This window comes from Lagopus leucura, unplaced genomic scaffold (genome assembly GCF_019238085.1).
Source record: "Lagopus leucura isolate 7727_CA_CO unplaced genomic scaffold, USGS_WTPT01 Super-Scaffold_100159, whole genome shotgun sequence".
NCBI classification, from domain to species: domain Eukaryota; kingdom Metazoa; phylum Chordata; class Aves; order Galliformes; family Phasianidae; genus Lagopus; species Lagopus leucura.
In genome coordinates, this window is record NW_024962335.1 from 33,214,197 (window position 1) to 33,229,627 (window position 15,431).

The 15,431-nt window shown below is 36.7% G+C and overlaps 1 protein-coding gene across 5 annotated transcripts in view; it reads left to right on the forward strand.

The window, feature by feature from the left end:
- PPARA (peroxisome proliferator activated receptor alpha) overlaps nt 1-15,431 on the forward strand; it is a 39,479-nt gene that overhangs the window by 14,548 nt on the left and 9,500 nt on the right. For 4 of the 5 annotated variants that reach the window (XM_042890407.1, XM_042890410.1, XM_042890408.1 and 1 more), the window contains exons 4-7: nt 6,932-7,176; nt 9,028-9,188; nt 10,619-10,757; nt 13,180-13,382. In XM_042890407.1, coding sequence (XP_042746341.1) covers nt 6,969-7,176; nt 9,028-9,188; nt 10,619-10,757; nt 13,180-13,382 — 711 coding nt within the window. In that variant the 5' untranslated portion in view covers nt 6,932-6,968. Of the gene's footprint in view, nt 1-3,339; nt 3,503-6,931; nt 7,177-9,027; nt 9,189-10,618; nt 10,758-13,179; nt 13,383-15,431 lie in introns of those variants that run through there. The other variant, XM_042890411.1, reaches the window with a different exon arrangement.

A 15,431-nucleotide genomic window follows, 5' to 3' on the forward strand; every position in this document is an offset into this window, starting at 1 on the left:
TGCTAGAGGTTGACGAGTTGATTGTGTATCAAATACAGAACTCAGATGAAATATATTTTCAGGTGTAATGTAAAGTCAGTGTAAATGTCATGCATGTAAATTCAGAGTGTTCTCTACTGAGTTCCCTCCACCCTAATTTGGGGGGAGGGTTGTTGAATTTCAGATTTCCTATTAGAAATCCATTTGATATTTTATTGTTTCTTTGAGCTAGATTATACCTCTCAGAGTTTCCAGAATTGGAAATCTTAACAGTTTTTTTGTTGTTTTGTGTTTTTTGAACAGGAGGAGGGGTGATGAGGGTGGAGTGTGTTGTTTCAGCTGAAAGTAAATGCCTCGGTTTCTATGAGAGTTTTACTGTTGGAAGAGTAGTGGATAACTGGGATATGTGCAAGCTCCCCTGCTGATAGGAAGGTTCTGTGGCCATACAAATCAATAGATGATTTTTAATCCAGAGGCTGTGTGAGCTATAAGGAGTTTTCTGCTCTCAGCAGCCACTTCAGTAGAAGGGTTGCTTTTCTTCAGGCAATGTAAGCACCTGACTTAGCAGTCTAGGCTGTTGGTACAATTACTGGATTCTTCAGAGAGGATTTGGTCTGCACATACACCTGTGTTTGTTGACTGTGCAGCACACTGCCCTCTCCACGAGTGCTTATTTCTGCTCCCTGTGTTGAGCCAGCACTAATATTTGTAAGGCTTTGCAGTAAACTGGAACAGAGAAATGATCCGGTTGAAGAGCTCTGGCAATTTTGGCCTCAAAGACCAATCAATCCCACTCTTGAAAATTCATCGAGTTTTGCTCAGTTTGGATGTGTCCATGAGATGCTTGTCATTAAGTGAGGCGAATACCCCTCTTATGTCTGTCCACTGCAAATTGATTTCTGCTTTTATGATTTTTCTTCTCTGTCAGTAATTGCTTCGCTTGTGTCAAAGTTAGAGGGCATTCAGTTTGGAATACTTACCTCCTGCACAGTGTTGCTGCTGTTCTGTTGCAAGTTGAAAAGCAACCTTGACAAAACAACTTTTATAACCAGTTATACGTGTGTAATAAATGTGTTACATAATTGAAAATACAAAAGGAAACTATCAGTATATAAGCATGAAGGTATAGAAGGCATCTGAATAGTTTTAAAGCAGACGTGTTGTATTTAGAAGAGAATGAGTGGCCCTGTTCAGAGACATTTATCTTTCTTCAATCAATGAAACCCCATTTCAGAGAGCTAGGACCCATGAAGTAGCTTCTACTTTCTGCTGCTACGTCTTGGGAGAAGGCTGCAGGCATGGGCCAGCAGGGTTGGGACTGGGTCGGTAAATGCAGAGTAGTTGCATAGTGCCTTTGCATTTTTTCAGTCTGTCTCTGTTTTGTTTTGTTTTGTTTTGTTTTCCATTACTGATTATCCACTTTTTTTCACCATCATTTTCTGTCTGTTTCTATGTGGGATCTGTCTGAATTTTCTGAGCAATCATTTCCATTGTGTTTTTGAGGCTACTTGGTCTTCATAGGTTATGATATTGATGCAAATGCTGAATTTTGAACTTGTGATTTTGTATGTTATGCACTTAAGGAACACCTTTGTTGTACCTTTCCAAATAGCTGGAAAATATCTGTTCTGCTTATGTCGCTTGATTTTAAAATCCTATCACTTTGACTAAATAAGCCATGTTGGCCTTCTCAGTAATTTTCTTCCAGTTGTGGTGGGCTAGTAGCTGGGGCTGCACCGCAGAAGGAATGTGTATTCCCCTGGCAATCTGACATAGTACATCTAGTTGAAGAGTACTGCTGTTTAGTGAAATGTACAGTCTGTTGGGCATGTTATACTGTTCACACCTGACCTGCCATTAGTCAGCATTGCTCCTGTGCATCCTCTTACTGTTTGTTGATTTACTTGTACAACATGTTAATTCATGTTTTAATCCTGTCTTTACAAGTGCTTCCTTATGGTGCTGACCAATGATTTATGTTTGGAAAAGCACTGGTGATTTTCAGCATGAAAATCTTGCCTTTCTTCTCTCTTTCTGGATTGTGTCTTTTAAAATCCAATAGGACAGAAAAGCCTGGGACCCAAGAAATATTGCCTTCTGGCTCAGTAAGTTCTGCTGGGGTTTGGCTCAGTAATATAAAAACAAACCAATATTCACATCTTGCAGTGTGTCAGAGTTCTAACAGTACATTCAGTGTGAGATTAAAAGTATGTTATCTCTTCATCTCCTAATGCAATTAGAGAAGCGTCTTCAAGGAAAGAAAGTTAAAACTCACCATTTCATCATGCTCCATGCTTTCTGTGAGCCAGTGGACTCTGGCATGAGTCCTTCCTTTAAGAAACTCAAGTGTTCCTCCATTTCTGCAAGTACTTCTTGTTCTGGGAAGAATTTTATTTTCTCCCTCTTCTCTCACAGTTTTCTTAGGCAAAGAATATTCTTCCCATTTAAGCAAACAAAAAATGTACAGCTTTTTTCCTGCTGTGGGCTTATACAGACTGGGTTGTCCTATAAGCTGTGATTTCCACTTTTGCTTAATGCACTGCCCAATTCTAAGGGGAACAATCCAGGGAAAGAACACTGTGCAGTATACATTAACTGTCATAGTGCCTAAAAAAAGTTAAGGTTGCATAAACTTCTTAATTTTGTAATTTTTAAGAGCTCAGCTTTTCAAGTTCTGTGTAATTTTCAAAAATTAGGGTATGTGAATTTTGATTTGTTTTAAAGGGAAGGATACTTTCAAGTTGTATATGGTATCTTGGAGTACAGCTGTGTAAAGGGGAAAAAAAGCCCAGTTTTTCAGTTTGTGTGTATGTGCATGCATCCAGCTGGCAGCCTTGAGGAAGATGTAGCACAGCAAAAATTTTCATCTCATTCACTGTAAATTCTCTTTGACTTACGTTTTTAATGCTTTGGAATATACAAAATATTGCTGGTGTGAAAGATCACAAAGTAATAAAGCTATCAAAGGATAAAGGAGAAAGCTTGTATTTCTTCCCCGACAGGAGATTAGACTTTGTATTCTAGGTGCCCAACTTTATTTCCAGTGGATGATTTTTATGTGTTTAAGCAGAATATAGGAAATATCCTGCTGTTTATTTATTCACTCAGGCTCTTCCTATTCACCTAAGCTCTCTAAAAGCATCTATCTGCTGCACCCCCTAGTTCTAAATGTTTCATGGTCAGCTACAACATTCTCAAAGTGACCTAAAGGTAATGATTGTTTCAACTTTAACCTTGATGTTTGCAAGCAAGCCCTTTACACGATCAATTTGTTTATGCAGTAAATCCAGACTTTGTTACTGTTTCTCAGAGACCTTTGCAACTCAAAGATCTGTCTCCTTAGAGGGATTGCCCCTAGTGTGTAGGTATTAAATGTGGAACAACAAGGGCTTTAGGGTCCCACCGTCCCTTTCCAAAAATGAAGCAAAAAAAAAAAAAAAAAAACCCAAAAGGATTACTGCATGAGTAGGCATTTTTCTTTGGTAGTCTGACTGATACCTTTAAAATCTGCTTCAAGTTTTAGGTAAGTTGCTCAGGAGGTACTTGCAATGTGGTGGTGGGAAAGGGGGTTGTCTTCATAAAACAGGCACACTTCAGAGATACTAGACTGTGAGAAAGTGCTAGTAAAACCTGTGCATCTTTAAAGCCATAATTGCATGAAATTGTGTTCTCATTTTTCTGTGTCTTATCATCTTGTTTTCAGTTCACTTTCTGTGTGTGTTTGTATGTGGGCAGGGGATTGGATACTAAGATGTTAGGGAATTGAGAAAACACTGCCAATGTCTCTGTGGCATAGGATTTTCTGAAGTCTTAAGAATAAGAAGAAAAGTTGGCTCATACAAATGTGTGTGTAGACTGCAGCTACCACCATCTGCTCTTGTAACACGTACAGCTTTACTTGTAGAGCAAAACACTCACTGAGAATATCATTTATATAAACTTCATGCTCATTACTTTCTTTATTTTAGAGACTTTATATTCATGTGAACAGTATCCCTGCATATTAAGTGAAACCTGCCAATGAAAGCATGTGCGTGTGTGAACGTGCACAAGATACAGAGGTACAAAAGGCAAGGGCTTTATTGCATGCGTACTGAATGATTTGGATTAAGGTTTTGTATACATGCTTCTTAAAAAAAAAAAAAGTATTTAAAAATGCATAATATGTTTCAGTAGTGGAAAGATTTAGCGTGTTTTGGCAGTCTTCAGCAATGGTTATGTAATAGCTGTGCCTGCTAAGGTAGCTAGTTAACCATTGACATAAGCAGTAATGATTAAGCAGCAGTAATTTACAAGTAATATTTGAAAGTACAAAAGGGTATGTCATTTAACAGTTAAAAACAAAAGTACTTTATTTATACTTCACTAGCTGTTAGTTTGTTATACAAATTCAGCTAAACAGGCTAGTGAATTTTAAATATTTATTGTAAAGTGGATAGTATGATGCAATTTGGGCGAAACTGACTGTACTGCTGAAAGAGCTGTTGCCATGTTCAGAGTTCAGCTATCAAGTGTTTAATGTCGATGTTATTGGAAGTTGAACTTCAGTATTCACTTAATCTTTTAAAAATACTTGTGGTAGACTAATAAGCAGCACTTGCAGAGATGGCTGTGATTCAGTGAGGAGCTGCAAGTAATGCTGAGCTATGCAAAGCCTTGTGCTTCCTGAAACTTCCCCAGCAATGCTTTGGCAAAGTATACATGTGATGTCTGCAGAGGAAGGTAATGTGTTTGTGCTAGACTGAGCACACCAACAGAACAGTGCTGATCAAATTCTCTGGCAGACTTCTCTTCCCTTTCTGTTGATGGCTCCCTGGAGAGATAGATTAGGTAGTCCCCTTTGAATTGCCAGAGAACAGTTGCTGTTATTCTCCCATTATAAAAATTACATACATCAAGATTTCTTTACTCCTTTCCCTCACGATGAAAAGCAAACAGATAGTAATGTAGCTATTATTTTTTGCAAGTAAAGTACATAAAAGTGATTCCTAATTTCTCAACTGGAGTATAGTATCTTCCAGTACAATTTACTAGAGGAATAAAAGCAATTCTTGGAGGCAGAACATCTGTTGAGCTTCAGAAGTGGCATTTGGAATTGTATTTACGAAATAATTTCAAATTATGAAAGTTCTGTACTGAATATAGTTGACAGCAAGTACAGCTTGGTACTCAGTATGGTATGAGTTAGTCTTGTTATTTTCCATTGTAATGTCCTGTTCTAAAATTGTTGGGCATCACAACCATTGCTACTTGGCTTCTCTTGAGGTTGAGATACACATGAAAATCCCTGCCTTGCTGATAAATATTCTATTGCACACTGCTAAGTGCGGTTGAAAAATAAATCACTTAAAAACTGTGTGTACACACCAGGTTGTAGAAATCAAACTCTTACTCTTGCACAGAGTAGATCAGTTGGCCCCAGTTATACCACCTGGTAATAGCACCTTGTAAAGTTACACAAATATAATTGAAGGCAGACTTTTGCCATCAGTCTGGGGAGGAAAGGCTTGATTGTAGGGATATTGCTCGTCTGAAATTTCAGGATCTTTTTATCCAACCGAATACAAGTGATGGCTGTATGTCTTCTTCAGTATGTAAAGCAATAGTCAGCTATTTGTATTGCACATAACTGTAATCTTTTGGTTAATTATATAGCCAAAAAATCGTGGGGTTTTTGTCCTGAATAAATACCCTACACATATAGGATGAATCTGTCATTTACAGATTATCAGATACATGGATTGATTGCTTAATATAAAGTGTTTAATGTCACTGAAAGCAAACCAGTTCTGTGAAACTTTAAATAGCATCAAGGAAAGTTGAGTTGTTTTTGATTTATATTTGGTTGGCTGGTTGGTTCTTGCTTTTATCATAAGCTAGCACTTGAATTGGAAAAGGAGTATTTGCCTATCCCCATGTAGCCAGTTTTTGGGTGGCTTCATGCTCTATGATAAATGGCAGCAAAAATATGGCTCTTTGTAAAAGTCAACACTGATTGGGAACCATGGGAACAGCCAAAGCTTCTCTGAAAGCCAGCACAAACTCATTGAATGCATCAGAACATGTTTGTATGTGTAGACAAGTGTTAGCTGCTCAGTCTAAAAATGAGTGTCTTGTAGCAGAAGTGTATCTTGGCAGCAGGAGCAGCATTTATTAATTCTGCAGTGCATTTATTAATTAGTCATCTGACATAGCAATAGAAGAATAACTGAAATTTGTGAAATAAGTACTTAATCTTCTTAGGATTCTGTGCTGTTACTCAAAGTTGATGACACTGTTGCTGAGTTTGGAAGGCAACGTTGAAAACATTTCATTGTGGGAAATAAAGCTAACTCTAGGAATAATAAGTATGTTGGATTGCATATGCTGGAACATTCTTGCTGAAGATGTATTGAATTAAGTAGGTCAAAAACTATTAGTTTTGCTAGCCTCTGTAAAGATGCATTGCATATGGCATACTTTGTTCTCTGCAGTGTCATGAGAGCTATTGAACAAATTTAAGAGATTAAAGAAAATCAATCTCAATCAACATATCTAAACCTGTTAGATGAGGTGAGGAAAGAGTACTCTATTACATACAACATATTGATACTTGTTATTTTTCAATGAAATTTGGTGAGAAGTACACAATACCCACTGCAGAAACACAATTCGTAATATTCAACAGCAAAGGAGAGAAAACAACATCTACAAATCGATCTTGTCATGTATTTTCTTTATATTGAAGTATTTTGTGGACTTTTTCTTCCTAACCTGTCAGAGATTCACTTTGTGTAAGTCTTCTGGAGAAAGAATGCTGTATAGTATCTCATTATCAGATCAGAACTCATTTATCCAATGTACTGTGTGTAACTGAATCAAATATAAATATATATATATATATATATAATTCTGAATTTGTAAGTGCTGATTTTTTATTTTTATTTTTTTTTTTAACTTTTTTTTCCCCCAGCATAAAGGAGTTTAAGTGACTGCTCTACTTGACCAAAATGGTGGACACTGAAAACCATCTCTATCCACTTACTCCCCTAGAGGAGGATGATATAGGTAGTCCTTTATCTGGAGAGTTTCTACAAGATATGGAGAACATACAAGACATTTCTCAGTCTCTAGGTGACGATAGCTCTGGAGCTTTAAGTTTAACAGAGTTCCAATCACTGGGAAATGGTCCAGGATCTGATGGATCAGTTATAACAGGTAAGAGAGGTTACCATAAAACTTTCTTTTACAAATACAAAGTGATAGAAATGAAAGCCATTTTAATGTAATATTTATTGTTTATGACTAAATGACACTAAGAACATATGAGCTGATTATAGCTTTGCCTTAATATACATAAGGATAGACTTAATTTACTACATTGTAACATAAAGCTGCTGGTTTTTAAGTTATCGCATAGCTCTTCTGAGACATGAAGTTTTGGTTGGTTGGGTTTTTTTTTTTTTCAATTATTTGTGTGTGCATTCAAGTCCTATGGTAATTTGGATCAGTTTCTAGTGTCGCCTTCTTATTTAGTGTTCATGGCAAAAGATCCTAGTTTTTCTGTTAGAGAAGTTGGAAAGCATGAACTTGTAAGGCTTAAATTCCATTACACAAGTAAAAAGAAATGAAAATTATACGTTAAAAAAATCCTGTGTTTTAGGCTGTTGTTGATGACTCTGCCTGTGGGCTTGGCAATGCTGGCAATGAAGTCTAAGTTCTGTGCCAGTGTTTTTTCCAGTGTCATACTTGCTGACCTACATTCATAAGTGTTTCTTAATCTTTCTGTTAAAATAACACACCCATTAATTTGCTGAAGTCCTGTGGTACAAGTTGGAAGATGAAGATAAAAGAAATTCTGGCCTCAGAAAATATTTTCCTCAAACAGGGTGGAAATATTAATTGAAATAGGTAAAGCTGAAAGGTGTTGGTTCTGTAACATGCTCATCTACTAATAAAATTGAGATTTTATTTCATTTTATGAAATTCCAAAGATTATTTTTCCATTACATTCAAAAGGTATAAATATTTGATCAAGGCTTTTATTACTTGGATATCTCAGAAGTACACTTTACCTTCCTTTTCATGTCTGTTTTCAGTGATGTGAAGGAGTATGTTTTCACTTTAAGTAAATGTTTTCTTTAGAAAATGAATCTGTATAACTGCATTTTAGGTCTCAGTTAAGAGCATCATTTAAAACTATGAGCAATGAGTCAGTGGGATTTGTAAATGTATCTTCAAATGTTGGACAAATTCAACTTGAGCTAGGAATATGTCCCTTGTCTTACTACAGTAATAGATCTCATTCTAAACATTACGGCATGAGAGATGGAAACATAAAAGCAAGATGAGCTCTTAATAACCTTTCTGGAAAGAGTGATTGACAGGTTGGAAGGTTATTGTAATACAAAATTGAAGCCACGAGGAGAAATCTATTTTATTGTTTGGGTTGGGTTCTTTTTTTCCCTCCTGTCATAGTTTGTGCTGTTTGTCTTTAGAAGGAGATACATGCTGAATGTTTTTTCTTGGTTTCATATTTACATTATTAGTGAAGACACTTCTATGCACGTTTTTACATCAAGAAAATTTCCTCCATTTGAGTGAAATATTATTTGAGTACTTTTTAGTTACTTATTTTAAGTTTGGGAATTAAACAATTTTATATTCACATCCAACAGACAAAAAGTAGAAAAATTCAAAGTTAAAAATGGGATGCAGGAAAGTCCAAAAAAGCTTGGTTTTCTCTCATTCTGTGTGGAATATTCTTGGTGAATCTTGAAGGATCATTATTTGCCTTCTAGTTCTTGTTGTTAGGGTTACTTCAGTAAGGCTTTTTGTCAACTTGACTTTGTGTTCCTCATTGAAATTAGCAAGGTATGCCCTGTATTCTGTTTGTGGTTTTGCTGATAAAGTAAATAAGGATTATTTTTCAAACATTTATTGCCAAATTCACTTAATGGCTATGATTATTCACTATTGACTCACAATTTTTTTTTTTAATAAGCTCTTTTTCTGTGTTGTTGTTGTGGGTTTAGCATAGTAATTATGAAGTGTTCCTTTTTCTTTTAGACACCCTTTCACCAGCATCCAGTCCTTCATCCATTAATTTTGCCACAGCTCCAGGTAGCATAGATGAATCACCCAGTGGAGCATTAAACATTGAATGTAGAATTTGTGGGGATAAAGCCTCAGGCTACCATTACGGAGTACATGCTTGTGAAGGTTGTAAGGTACAGTCATAATTTTCTTTTTAAGAGCCTAAATCATGTCGCTTTATTTGCAGGGTTATCTAAAGATAAGCATCTGTTTCATAAATGTTTAATTAGTATAATTTTAGCCATTAAAATAATTTAATAACTACATCTGAGATCTTCTTTGGGAAATAATTTGTTCAGGTACTGTAACTAGATACCTTAACTCAATTCCAGACCTTCATCAAGCAGAGGCAATTCACAATGAAAATTGTAATGCTGCTTTTGTGGAACTAGTTAGTTAGTTTAACAACTTAGAACACTAAACCATGACTTAAAATCAAAGCCCACTTGCTCCACTAGTGTTTTATTTGTGTTGGGAGTACAGCTGTGAGAAGCATGCGAGTTTGTTACATTTCCATTATAACACTACTAAATCCCAAATACCTCATCACCATCCTTGAATTGATTCAGCTTGAATCACTTAGTATTGTACCTCTTGTAGTTTTGCAGCCAGTGCATATATCTGAGGCAAATTAATGTTATCATTAATGTATGATTTTGGAGAATTGTATGACCCAAGAATTCTAAAATTCTTTTTCTTTTTCTTTTTTTTCTTATGTTTTAGTTTTGCTTTTTTTTATTTATTTTTTTTTTTCTAAATTAAAATGTAAGGCGAGAGAAATAATTTTATGTGTACAGTTTTCTCTCCTGCTCCATGTCAGAAGGTGATATTTCAAGTATAAATCTTATGGAATAATACTAGAAACTCTACTAGACATTGAGGACATGGAGAGCAAGTTCATAATCACCTGTGGTCAGAAATCTCCACAGCCTAAATTATATCTGTTACTGTCATGTGAAGCAAAATGTTGCAACGACTTTAAAAAGCTTTGCTAACCCATTAATTACTTCTCAGTATGAGTCTGGTGTTACACTGCAATATCAAGACATCGTGGTAAGATCTGATGAGTTGTAGGCTTTTCTGTAATGCCTATTTTGTGTTCTTGGCTCTTTCTCCACACTGTGCTGCCCTGTAATACCCCTCACATTTGCTGAATAGAAAAATGTGTAGAGAAATGTGTTGTTTCTGTGTGTTTGTGTGACTTACACGTGTGAACGATGAAGGTTGTTCTGTCAGGCACTGAGGAAATATATGCAAAAGGAAGGTGTGACTGTTTTACATAGTCCTTAATAGCAGATTTACTCTGGTACTCAAGGTTCTCAGTTCTCTCACAGGGAAGAGGGATGAAAACTATCCCTCCTTTCCTGTTTCTATTCTGTACACACCTTCATACACACCACCTCATTGCAGAGAGTGGGAAATTCATACCTTTGTACAGGTTTTGCTTTTCACATTGTTTTGCTAGTGATATCAATGAACAGTAAAAAAAAATTACGTACATGATTAAAGTTTAGTAGTCAACAGCTCGTTAACATTACATGTTGTTTTTTCAAACTTCTTACAGGGTTTTTTTAGGAGAACAATCCGATTAAAGCTCATCTATGATAAATGTGATCGCAATTGCAAAATTCAGAAAAAAAATCGTAATAAGTGCCAATACTGTCGTTTTCAAAAGTGCCTTTCAGTTGGAATGTCACATAATGGTAGGTAAGAGTGCCCTTAATAATTTGCTTGTTTCTACCCAGGATCTGCTTCTGGAAGCAAGCACTTGGAAAACTTATATACTTCTTTACATGAGTTGAACTTCATATTTTTTTTCAGTATATATTGTGGCAGAGGGTGCCAATTTTCCCCATGACTAGTTGAAGTAACTGATAAACACCTGCCAAACATACACTTAAGAACGTTACACAGTTGTGTGGATTGTCTGGTTGTCCATGTAATGGTGAATTTAGTTTGTTACACCAAGAACTTTGGTAACATTGAAACGAGCTCCAGTACTGGAAGAATTCTGGTCAGGAGATTTGCAGAGGGGCAGAAGGAGAACTATTTCACTGGGAGAGAGAAAGACATAGGACAGAAATCTGTAGAAGACCAGGCTCTTATATTTTGTAGGCTTCCGTGCAACAGCTCTTGGACAGATGGTTTGGAAAGGGGGAGGAGGTTGCTGACTGTGTGTACTGACCATGGAGCAGGTATCTGGTAGATTGCTTGCTAAAGGGAATGGTAAAAATTTAGAGCATTTAGATATACAGTTAAAAAAAAATTATGTTATTGTTTGTGTTAATGACTTAATATAGGGCCGGTAAGCCTGTGGCTTACAGGCCAATTTCAACCCCACAAGGCAGTTTTATGTACAGTATGTAGCTTGCTAAGCAACTTTGGTAAAGAGGAGTGAAGATAAGGGAGGGAGAGGCCAAGCCACAAAAAAAGCATATTTAGGTGTCCAAATGACAGCAGTTTGCTTTCCCTACGTAAATCAGATTGTGTCAAGGCTGAACTTGAGAGCAGGTGTGATCTGAGAGTAAGTTGCTGGGCTAGGTGAAAAGCTGTGGGTTGGAAGACAAACTTTCTGAGGAAAGAAGGCCATCAAGATAGCTGGGGTGGCTGCCTGCTTGAGGAAGCTACCTATGGCTGTGTAATCTAGAGCCCTGGGAAGTGACACTGAGAATGTTAACTTTCTGGTTCTGGAGAAGTCTGGCTCCTTTGTGAGGAACCATGACTGATACTAAAATGCACTGGGAGTGGGTGTATAGTCTCTGTGTGGCTTGAGAAGAATGTGCCAGCTAACAAAGTAACATCTCAGGAGCAAGAACTGAGTAGAGAGTTGTGCTGGTTAGCAGGGTTAGTCCTCAGTTGAAATGGTTTCCCTGGGGTTACATGTGCTCCAGCTGAAGGAAGCAGCAGTTCTACTGGGGCAAACGTATGGGGGGCCAAAAAGGAAGGAAGGAAGGAAAAGACTTCTAACTTGCAGGCCATGCTTCTCAGGAAATAAATCTTAATTAGATTTACAGCCATGACCTTTACAGTATAAATTTCACTTTAGGAGAGAGATTCTTCCACTTTTCTGATAGATTCATGGCCAGATTCAGAGCAGACCTTCCACTGAAGTCCCAAACTACACTGCAGATCATGCCCAAGTATATCGTGAGAAAATTCCTTGGCATGTTTAAGGGCTAACTCTACACAGGCTTAGACCCAATCAAAGCAGTCAGGTTCTTTCCTCCCACTGGTTAGCTGCTGAAATGAGGCAAAAGTGACCAGCTGTACTTTCAAAACTTTGCCGCTATCAGAGGGCAGGGCCCCTTGTAAAATGTAGCTCCTTTTGGTTTTAGATGAAATTGAAGAGGTATGCAAAATATGCTTTTTATTCTGTCGTTAAGTGGAAAGAACAGTGGCCCAAGAAACAGGAGACTCCTATCTCCATTGAGGTTTCAAACTCACGTCTCCTGCCCCTCAAAAGAATGTCCTAGCAAATAGATTGGATACTTAAACTCTACTCTCATCCTCTCCGATCTTGGTGAGCTAATCTGGGTCTGGTAAAAAGTCCTGTTGAGCGACCTTTGAGCATAAGTATGGGTCTCTGATCTGTTCTGTTCTCACTAGACAGTACGTATATGTTGAACTGAGCAAAAATCCAGTGCATAAATAGCTGAAGCCCTAGCAGGTCTAGAATGGGCACTGGAATTTGGTCCCATCTCCCTGCTAAGTAATTCCCCAGGCAGCTTTCCAGCCAGCACTTGTACTCTCTGCCAAGCTCCTGACATGACCTTCATCACTGAATTTTTTTAGAATTCCCATGGTAGACTTTGAGTCTCACTTTGGGAGCTATAAGACACAATAAGGAGCGAACAACTATTTAGGTAGTGTAGAAGGAAAAAGGCATGCTTTCTACATCATTGCAGATACCAGTTTGTGTTCTAAAATGTCTAATTACCTTCAGTTCAGTATACTGACTAGATGATTTTCATCAGTCAGGTCTCAGTCATCATCTGTGCTGGAAAGGACTATTTCACTACTTTGGTTGTTCTGAATGGAAAATCTTGCTGTCTGTTCAGCAATGGGAAAAGGCACAGGTTTTTTTATAACTTTTTTTTTTTTTCCCCAATTTTTTCCTCCTATCAGCAATACGTTTTGGACGAATGCCGAGGTCTGAGAAGGCCAAGTTGAAAGCAGAAATTTTAACGGGTGAAAATTATCTAGAAGATTCAGAAATGGCAGATCTTAAATCACTTGCCAAAAGAATTCATGATGCTTACCTGAAAAACTTCAATATGAACAAGGTTAAAGCCAGAGTCATCCTTGCAGGGAAAACTAACAACAATCCAGTAAGTAATTTTAATGTAACTTTAAAGTAAAACTAGAAGGTCATAAGGTGATATAATAATTTGTTCAATTCTTAAGCGTATCTTTTAGGAAATGAGTAACTTGCTAATACAGAAATGAGATATACAAAAAGAAATCCCTATAATAAATATAAATACTTTTAGGCACTATGAGAATAATAGCTTTAGGAACCACTAAATTATAGTAGATATGTAAGGGAATGAAAATCAGTTCTTAATCAGAAAACAAAATGGGGCATCTGAATGTAAATACCTTGTGGTATTGGTGGGGAAAATGGTTCAAATTTAATATCCTGTTATGAAAGGGGATTGGGGGGGGAAGGGAATTTCAAATGCTTTTCTGCCACAGATACCACATTAAATACTGTTATCTTTCAGGACATACAGCAGCTCTGAGTTTCTGTTGCTATAATCCCAACAGTATTAATGGTAGGAAGAGAAGGAACTCGCATTTCTAATTCTTTGTTAGCAGTACTACACATTTCCTCATGCAACCTTCCTGGTCATAACTGTATGGTTACTTTGAAAGGGAGAATCAGGGTTGTGGGGACATGTATGCTAAACAGTTTAATTTTCTTCCAGGAAATTTATCCAAGGTCTTGAAAAAAATAATGAATGTTCTCTATGAATTTTTACTTACAGTATTCTGTTCATTGCTAATTAGTAGATGTTGTGAAATAGTTACTTAGCAGTTGTACAACTGCTATCCAAGATTTTACTGAGAGCCCTGCTGTTTTGACAATGAACAGAATTTTCCTAGAAGTGATTGAATATAGCAAGGAAATCAGTGTTCGGCAATGAAGAGGTGTCTTGTATATATGATAGAGAAGATAGAATCAGCAGTAAAATTAAAAAACAGTTAATTCTAGGAAAAAAAAAAATTGGTTGTTATGAAAATTGTAAGCAAGCTGTCTTCCAAATTACAGAATTTGGTGTATTATAGTCTAGTCTAGCCAACCTTACAAGGACATTAAAAGAGAAACATATGAATAATGCCAGTCTTTTACTCTGGATTGATGAGATGCCTAAAAATTAAGCATGGGTGTTTTGAAGGGTACAACTGACATAAGCCTAAAGTAAATACTGTGCTTTAATACCTTACGAAGTAGATATCTCCATAAAGTCATTTTTAAGCTTGTTATCGTGCCAGAAGTTGCAATATGGATTTTAAGTGTAGGGATCCTGGATCACTAAGTCTTAATTTTTGTGTTTGTATTCATGCAATGAAGTTGATGTAATTGCACTCAGATTAGAGTTGTCTGATTATCAGGAGCTAGAGCTTGCATGTGTATCAGTGAATTCACGTGCGAAAAAAACAATGAGGAATCAGAACTAGTATGGTAGAAACAGGTTATTTCCTCATTCTTCAATATGCAGGAAAGTGGAGAGGTTTTGTTGTTTCTTTTTTTTTCCTAACCTTATCATCTCTTCCAGGAAAATATATTTTGATTTTCTTTTATCTTAAAATAAATAAATAAATAAATAAAAATAAAACAAAGGGGAGAGAGAGGTTTGTTGTTGGTAATAACATTTGTTGTTGTTGGTTTAGTAGGAGCTATTGGGAATAGGTGAACGGTTGGACTGGGTGATCTTTTAGGTCTTTTCCAACCTTAGTGATTCTATGATTCTATGATAATCTACCTACTTCTGAAGTATACATTAATATTTGATTTCAGGAGATCCTCATTCTTGGCATTACTGTAACTCACTGCAGAATAAATCAGCATTTTTGATGATGACAAGGTGTCATTTTTATATTTGGCTTCTAAGACCTTGGCAATACCTCATCAGATTGTAATGCGAATATTTTTTAAATGAAGGGGGTTTTATTTACAGAAAAGAGTGTGATCAAGACTGAAGTTTAGTGTTGTCTGACATCCTAATGGAATTCTGGTGTTAGAGATTATTTAGACTTACTGTAGCTGGCAAGCTGAGCACAATTTCTATGGAAGAACAGCTGTGACATAGTTATGAAACTCTGATAGTGAACATAAGAGTAATAAACAGGTCACATTCTTGTGACTTGTTGGA